Source organism: Aythya ferina, assembly GCF_964211825.1.
Source record: "Aythya ferina genome assembly, chromosome: 5".
Taxonomy (NCBI): Eukaryota; Metazoa; Chordata; class Aves; order Anseriformes; family Anatidae; genus Aythya; species Aythya ferina.
Window position 1 is genome coordinate 45934474 of NC_140301.1, and position 7928 is coordinate 45942401.

Below are 7928 nucleotides of genomic sequence, written 5' to 3' on the forward strand. Positions count from 1 at the left end.
TTGCACCACGTTGCGCTATTGCACAGCTGCGCCACGTTGCGCCATGTTGCACCGTTGCACTGCCGCGCCATGTTGCTGTTGCACCGTCACACAGCTGCACCGTGTTGTGCCATTGCATGGCTGCTCCATGTTGTGCCATTGCACCACGTCGCACCATTGCACAGCTGCACTGTGTTGCGCCGCTTCATGGATGCTCCATGTTGCACATTTGCGCTGTTCCACCACATTGCATTGTTGCATCACGTTGCACTGTTGCGCAGCTGCATCGTTGCACATGTTGCACCATTGCACTGCTGGGGCATGGTGCACCATTGCACAGCTGCGCCGTGTTGTACCATTGCGCTGCTGCACTGCATTGCACTACTGTACCACATTGCACCACTGCACAGCTGCACTGTGTTGTGCATTTGCAATATTGTACCGCATTGCACCACTGCACAGCTGCACTGTGTTGCATATTTGCAATACTACACCATGTTGCACGTTTGCAATACTGCACCGCGTTGCACTATTGCACAGCTACACCGTGTTGTGCCATTGCATGGCTGCTCCATGTTGCACCATCGCACTGCTGCACTGTGTCACACCACCATGCAATGGCACCACAGTGTCGTGCTGCACTGCTGGGGCACCGCGTTCGCTCTGCTGTGTTGCTCTGCGCTGCACCTGCACATCATGGTGCTGCCAGGTGGCCCCACTGCATGACCTCACTGCACGGTGTCACTGCCCTGTGCTGCGCTGCTGCATCGCTGAGCACGACGCTTCCCCATGCCACTGTCCCGGTGGCGTTGCATTGCTGCGTGCAGCCCTGCCTCGTTGCACCATGCCTCTGCCCCACGTCACTGCATGGCTGCACCACCGCTGCCCTGCTCCGTCTCCTCGTGCCACCACCAGGCTGCACCACACCACGAGGCCCTTGGCCAGGCCCTACTGCATGTGGGGCTGCCCCACGCTGCCCTGCTCTGGGTCCCTCACCTCCAAGCCCACCCCCAAGTGTCCCCAGGTCCATGCCTGGGTGTCCCCCCCAACGCGTCCCCTTCCCCGTAGCCCCCCTGGTTCACCCCCATGCCCCGGGGCACCTCCCGGTGTCCCCTCGGTGCCTCCCGTTGCATCCCTGCATCCCCCCAGCTGCATCCCCCCCCATCACCCCCATCCCCTGCTCCAGCCCCGATTCTCCCCTCCGGTCCCCAGCGCACCCCCAGCTCCCCCCCACCCCCGGTGCAGCCCCGCGCTGCCTCCCGGTGCCTCGGGGCATCTCCCGGTGCCCCCTCCGGTGCTTCCCGGTGCGTCCCCCCGGTGTCCCCCCGGGTGCATCCCCGCGTCCCCCCGGCGCATCCCCGCGCTCCGCCCCGGTGCCAGCCCGGCCGCCCGGAGCGGCGGCGCAGGAACCCGCCCCCGGTAACGGCGGTGGCGGCGGCGGCGGCGGCGGCGCGGGGCCGCCATGGCCAAGCAGTACGACGTGCTCTTCCGCCTGCTGCTGCTCGGCGACTCGGGCGTGGGCAAGACCTGCCTGCTCTGCCGCTTCACCGACAACGAGTTCCACCCCGCGCACATCTCCACCATCGGTACCGGCCCCGGGGGACGCGCGGCAGCGGGGAGCGGCGAGCAGCGGGGAGCGGGGGGCAGCGGGAGAGCCGCGGAGCTGTTTTCCCAGCACAACAACAAAAAAAAAAAAAAAAAAAAAAAAGGGGGAAAAAACGGGGAAACCGGGAGCATCGCGGCACCACCGGGGAGCCGCCGCCGCCGCCGCCGCCGCGCCCCGAAGCCGGGGAAGCCGCGGGCACCGGGGAGGCGCCGCGCTGGGAAAACGGGGACACCGGGGATGGGAGAGCCGGGGAAGCGGGGAAACGGGGGCACCGCCGGCAGCTGGGGGCAGCTGGGAACCGGAAAAGCGGGGAGCGGCGGCACCGGGGCGGCGGGGAGGCGGCGGGGAGCCCGGCCGGTAACCGGGGGCATCGCAGAGCTCCGGCACCGGGGGGGGGGAATTGGGGAGGCACCGCGCTTGGAGGCACAGCGTGGGCCGGGGGGCGCACCGGGAGGGGGGGGGGGGGCATAGAGCAGAGCCCTGCCCCCAAATATCCCCCCCCCCAAAAAAAAACAAACCATGTGCCCCCGGCCTGGCCAGGCGTGGACTTCAAGATGAAGACCATCGAGGTGGACGGCATCAAGGTGCGCATCCAGATCTGGTGAGTGCCTGGGGGGGGCCGCACCCCCCTGTTGTGCCCCCCCACCCCCCACCCCCGGGGTGGGGCCGGGGCCTGGAGAGAGCGATGGGGCCCCCCCCGACCTCCCCCATATCCCCAGGGACACAGCGGGGCAGGAGCGGTACCAGACCATCACCAAGCAGTACTACCGGCGGGCGCAGGTAGGGGCACGGCGGGGGGAAACTGAGGCACGGGGAGGGCTGAGGGGGGGGGAAACGCTGCCCCCCACCCCCCTCCCCGGCGCCTCTCCCGCAGGGCATCTTCCTGGTGTACGACATCGGCAGCGAGCGCTCCTACCAGCACATCGTCAAGTGGGCCAGCGACGTGGATGAGGTGGGGGTTTGGGGGGGTCGCCGAGGTGGTGACACGCTGGTTTTTGTTTGGGGGGGGGGGTGGGATGATGATGCACGCACCCCCACCCCCCCAGTACGCGCCCGACGGCGTCCAGAAAATCCTCATCGGGAACAAGGCGGACGAGGAGCACAAGAGGCAAGTGGCCAAAGAACAAGGGCTGCAGGTGAGCTGGGGGGGGGCAGGCACCCCCAGCATGGCCGCCCCCCCCTCAAAAAAAAAGCTCGGTGCCCCCCCCAGGGCCTCCTGCACCCCGAGCAACCCCAGGCCGCCCGTGCTCCCTCCCAGCATGGCCAAGGACCCCGACCCCCCTGCGGTCTCCCCCGTAGCCAGAGCCCCTCCTGCACCTCCAGCGTGGCCAGGACCCCCTGTCTGCCCCCCAAAATGCCCAGTGCCCCCCCCAATGCCCCCCCTGTCCCCCCACGGCACCCAGCACGTGGCCCTGGGGTCACACCCTACGGGACCGCTGCCGTCCGTCTGTCCACGTGCCAGCGGGGAGCAGAGGGGCTGGAGGGGGGAGGCTGGAAGCGGGGGGGAGTTGAGGGGGCGACCCCCCCCCACCCCCCAAAATCACATCGGCGCCGCCGAGCCCTCGCCTTGCAGCTGGCCAGGGAGTACGGCATGGACTTCTACGAAACAAGTGCCTGCAGCAACCTGAACATCAAGGAGGTGCGCGGGGACAAAGCAGAGGGGGGAGGAAAAAAGGAGGGAGGCAGCCGGGGGGTGCCCCCCCCCCTTCTCCTTCTCCTTCCCGGCCCCCCCCCGGGGCTCACCCCGCTCTTTCCCCGCAGTCCTTCACGCGGCTGACGGAGCTGGTGCTGCAGGCGCACCGCAAGGAGCTGGCGGGGCTGCGCGCCGCCGCCGCCCCCCCCGACCTGGCCCGGCTGGAGGAGGACGAGCAGCAGCCCCCGGGGGGGCAGGACAGCCCCAAGAGCTGCTGGTGTTGAAGCCCGTTCGTTCCTCCACCCCCCCATACACACACAACCCCCCCGGCTCCCCGCCGCTGCCACCGCCAGACCCGTTTTGGGGAGGGGGTGGGGGGGGCCTTGGCGTGCGTGGAGGGGGTCCCAGGCGCTGTTTGCACACCCCGCGCCCCCCTCCCGCCCCCCGGTTTTGCACACTCGGTTTCCACAATAAAGGAGATGCTGGAGCCCCCCCACACCTCCCCAGCTGGCTCGTCTGGTGCCACCGGGACGGCGTCACCCCGGCGGTGCCACCGCGGCGTCCTCGGCACCAGCCGGGCCGCGGCAACCCGAGCGGCGATGAATAATGGAGGGGCCGGGCTGGTGTCCCTTTTCCTGGCTTGGGGACATGGCCGGGGGGACGCAGGGACATCAAACAGCGGGAACTGGGGTGGTGGTGGGCACCAGGATGCTGCTGCTTACTGGGATGGGTGGGAACTGGGATGCCGTTCCTTACTGGGACGGGTGGGCACCAGCGGGTACCAACCTACTGGTGGGCACTGGGACGGGGCCAACTGGTCCCAGCAGGCTGGGGAAGGGGAGGCGTGGAGGCAGCCGTCCCTCCCCGGGCACACCCAGCACCCCGTTATCTCCCAGCGCCCCAGCTGTGCGGGGCACCCTTTCCCCAGCGGGGACAGCGCCCATGCCCCACGCCGCGGCGCTGTGAATTATTGAGGCGGCTTGGAGCATCGCCCCGGCCTTCCTCTGCCTCTTCCTCATCCCCTTGGGCCGGTGCCAGCGGGTGGGACGGCTCCAGTTTCTGCCAAGTCACGGCGGGGCGCGGGGACCTCGGTGGCGTCACGTGGGCTCCGGGCGGCCCCATTAAGGCAGGCGGGCAGCGGGCGGGCAGGCAGCAGAGCCGGAGCGCGCCCGCAGCCATGAGCGTCCCCGTGGCCAAGTCCTTCTACGACCTGAGCGCCACCTCCTTGCAGGGGGAGAAGGTGGACTTCAACGTCTTCCGGGGCCGCGTGGTCCTCATCGAGAACGTGGCGTCGCTCTGAGGCACCACGGTGCGGGATTACACCCAGCTCAACCAGCTGCAGGCTCGCTACCCGCGGCGGCTGGTGGTGCTGGGCTTCCCCTGCAACCAATTTGGCTACCAGGTAGGTGCCCAGCACGGGTTGGGGGGGTTATGAGGGGCTCAGGGCCCGGCATTTGGGACGGCGGCGGCGCAACCCCGGTGTCCCCTTCCCCGTCCCAGGAGAACGGCACCAACGAGGAGATCCTCAACTGCCTGAAGCACGTGCGGCCGGGGGGCGGCTTCGAGCCCAACTTCACCCTGTTCCAGAAGTGCCAGGTGAACGGGCAGGACACCCACCCCGTCTTCGCCTACCTGAAAGCCCACCTGCCCGCCCCGGTGGACGAACCCGACCACCTGATGAGCGAGCCCCGCTACGTGGTGTGGAGCCCCGTGCGGCGCTCCGACATCTCCTGGAACTTCGAGAAGTTCCTGGTGGGTCCCGAGGGGGAACCTTTCCGCCGCTACAGCCCCCGCCTGCCCACCGCCCAGCTGGAGCCCGACATCCAGCGCCTCCTCAAGCTGGCCAAGTAGGGTTGTCCCCCCTGCCCCGGGGACGGCCCCGGCCCTCCACCGGGTGACGGCCCCCTCTGAAACCCCCGCGGGGAGGGGGCCCGATGTGGCGGCGAGCCGGGGCCACCGGGGTGGCGGGCACCCAAATGGGGTCAGCTGCAATAAAGGAGCAGGAGGCAGCGCCCGAGCACCCCTATTTGTGTCCCCCCGGTGGGCGGTTGGGGCCGGGGAGCAGCTGTGTGGGGTCGATAAGAGCCAGGCGCGGTTGCAGCCCCGCTGCGGGGGGGGGAAGGAACAATTTTGGCAGCCCCAAGGTGAGCTGTGTGCTGCCTGCCCTGCCCTGCCCAGGAATGCGCAGCCCAGAGCAGGGCGGGAAGGGGGGGGGACACAACGATCCTGCTGCGTAAATGGTTCAGGTGTGGGGTTTGGGAGGGTTCATGTGCGCCTGGGACACAAGGAAGGGTGGTGGGAAGGGAAAAAAGGTTGTTCCATCCCCAGCTCCCTTTGCTGGAGGGGCTCAGGGGGCTGAAAATCACCCCCACCCCCTTCTGTCCCCATCCACGCATGGGGAACGATCCCAAAGCTCCCCAGCCTGCAGCACCGAGCTGTTACACACTCGCATTTATTGCCCACAGAGGCCCTTTTGGGGTGGGACGAGGTGGCTGGGCCACCCTGAGCCATTTCGGGGTGGGTTTCTGGGCGCCCTCCCTTTCTTCAGTGCAAGGGGGACTGGGGAGGAGGCGCAGCACGGGGCTGGAGCAGAGGACGCAGCATCCACATCCAGGCTGGAGGTTTCAACAGGAGCAGGAACGAGGCCCCCCAGCACCAGCAGCACGGTCCCACAGCTCCACGGGGCACACGGGGAGCAGGGCCGGGGCACAGCCGGGCTTCAGAAGAGCGGGGTCATCTGGCGCGGGTCGTCGGGCAGGATGCTGATGGAGTCCTCGGCCCGGCCGCACAGCAGGCACAGCATGGTGTACTCCTGCAGCGGGACACGGCCGCGGGGCTCTCAGGCTGCTCAGACCCTCCCCGACTCCTCAACGCCGCTGGGGAAACCCGAGCCGGGGCCGGCACCCGATCCCCCGATTGCAATCGGACCGCGGTGGATTGCGTTTCATCCCCCCCGGGACCCCATTTCCCCAGAGCCCATTTTCCAGCGTTTAGCTGCCGAATGGGAAATGTGCCAGGGAGGAGGGCTGGGGAGCGCGAATCCGGCGCTGAGACAGCGCCGCGGTGAGCCCGAGGCTCCTGTTTCCAGCTCCTGCCAAGCTCCAGACCTGCCCTCGAGGCGCTCGCCTCCGAAGCTGCGCAGCTCCCTCCTGCGGCTGCCGGGGCAGGAGGGCAGCAGCAGGGCTCAGGGCGCCTCTGGAGCCCGGGGAGAGGCTGCTGGGGACCCCAGGAGGCAGCGGGGACCCCCGTGAGGATGGGGACCCCCGTGGGGACGTACCTGGTAGTCATCCACCACGCTGAAGGTGTACTCGTGGCGCGCGATCAGGTGGTGGCAGTTCTTGCACAGGTCTGCGGGGCGGGGAGCAGCTCAGGGGACGTGCCCAGCCCTGGCACCACTGTCCCCGGGAACCCCCAGCCTCACCCCAAAGCCACTTTGGGGCCAAGCCCCCACCCGAAGGGCTGACACCCCACTGCCCCCCCAGTCCCCAGGGTGGGTCCCCAAGCACAACCCACCCCCAGACCCTCACCCAACCCCCCCAAATAACCCCCAGTAACCCACCAGAGCACCAGATCCTCCCCAGGGAGCCGTCCCACAACACCAGGACTCCCCCTCCCCAGATCATTCCTCCAGAGCACCAGGACCCCCCCATGACCCCCCAGAGCACCAGATGCCCCCCAATACTGCCTCAAAGCACAAGACACCCCCCCCAATAACCTCCCAGTACACCAGATACCTCATAACCACCCAGAGCACCAGGACCCCACAATAACCCCTTCCAAAAAGCACCAGGACCCCCTCCCATGACCTCCTAGAGCAAGAGAACCCCCCAATACCCTCCCCAGAATACCAGGACCCCCCTTAAATAACCCCCCAACAGCATCAGACTCCCCCAATACCCCCCCAAGGAGCACCAGGACCCCCCAATAACCCCCCAAGGAGCATCAGATGCCCCCCAACGCCCCCCTAAATCACAAGACCCCCCCCCCAAATAACCCCCCAGAGCACCAGGAGCCCCCAATAACCCCCCTATAAAGCACCAGGACTCCCCCCATGACCTCCCAGAGCATCAGGACCCGCCAATACCCCCCCCAGGGAGCACCAGGACCCCCCAAGCCCCCTCCCCATGCCCCCAGGACCCCTCCCCAGTACCCCCAGCCCCCCCCCCGGCCCCACACGATCGTAGGTGACGATCTCGTCGTCCCCCCTCAGGCCGGCGGCGCGGTTGCCCAGCAGCACCAGGTCGCGGCGGCCGCACTGCGCGCAGCCCACGAAGTTGAGCAGGAAGGAGCCGCCCTCCAGGCAGGTGGTGCCCTGTGGGGAGGCACCCAGAGGCCCGGTAACGGTCCTGTAACGGTCCGTAACGGCCCCGTAACGGTCCGTAACGGCCAGCCCCCCCCTCCCCCTCAGCCCCTCCACCCGCCACTGTACCCGCTCGGGGAACTCGGTGCCCACACAGCCCCCGCACATCCCGCCCGCCGCCGCCGCTCTCGCGAGACTTCCGCCGAGGGGGTGGAGCTTGTAGGGGTGGGCGTGACTCATGTGGATGTGGGCGGGGCTTTGTGCAAGCGGGCGGGGTTATGAGCCCGAGTGGGCGGTGCCTCCCGCCTCGGTGCCTCCCGGGGAGGAGGAGGGTGGGCGGGGCTTGGGCTGGAAATGGGCGTGGTCAATCGTAGCCACGCCCCCCATAGCAGGGAGGGGGAGCGCAGCCC

At 68.4% G+C, this 7928-nt stretch overlaps 3 protein-coding genes across 3 annotated transcripts; 2 read left to right on the forward strand and 1 right to left on the reverse strand.

Moving 5' to 3' along the window:
* The first annotated feature begins 1396 nt into the window (after positions 1-1396).
* Positions 1397-3714, forward strand: RAB15 (RAB15, member RAS oncogene family). The gene is made up of 7 exons (XM_084522656.1): positions 1397-1565; positions 2126-2186; positions 2305-2365; positions 2460-2537; positions 2632-2721; positions 3159-3224; positions 3347-3714. The coding sequence occupies exons 1-7, from the start codon at positions 1442-1444 to the stop codon at positions 3500-3502; spliced, it is 636 nt and encodes a 211-aa protein (XP_084378782.1). The 5' UTR covers positions 1397-1441; the 3' UTR covers positions 3503-3714.
* Positions 3715-4312: 598 nt separating this feature from the next.
* On the forward strand, positions 4313-5230 carry GPX2 (glutathione peroxidase 2). Its single transcript, XM_084522653.1, has 2 exons — positions 4313-4620; positions 4719-5230. Exons 1-2 carry the CDS (start codon positions 4396-4398, stop codon positions 5067-5069), a joined length of 576 nt encoding a protein of 191 aa, XP_084378779.1. The 5' UTR covers positions 4313-4395; the 3' UTR covers positions 5070-5230.
* A 424-nt stretch (positions 5231-5654) lies between these two features.
* Positions 5655-7800, reverse strand: CHURC1 (churchill domain containing 1). Its single transcript, XM_084522658.1, has 4 exons — positions 7648-7800; positions 7395-7530; positions 6496-6566; positions 5655-6030 (listed from the first exon to the last, which is right to left on the reverse strand). The coding sequence occupies exons 1-4, from the start codon at positions 7756-7758 to the stop codon at positions 5938-5940; spliced, it is 411 nt and encodes a 136-aa protein (XP_084378784.1). The 5' UTR covers positions 7759-7800; the 3' UTR covers positions 5655-5937.
* Positions 7801-7928: the final 128 nt, after the last annotated feature.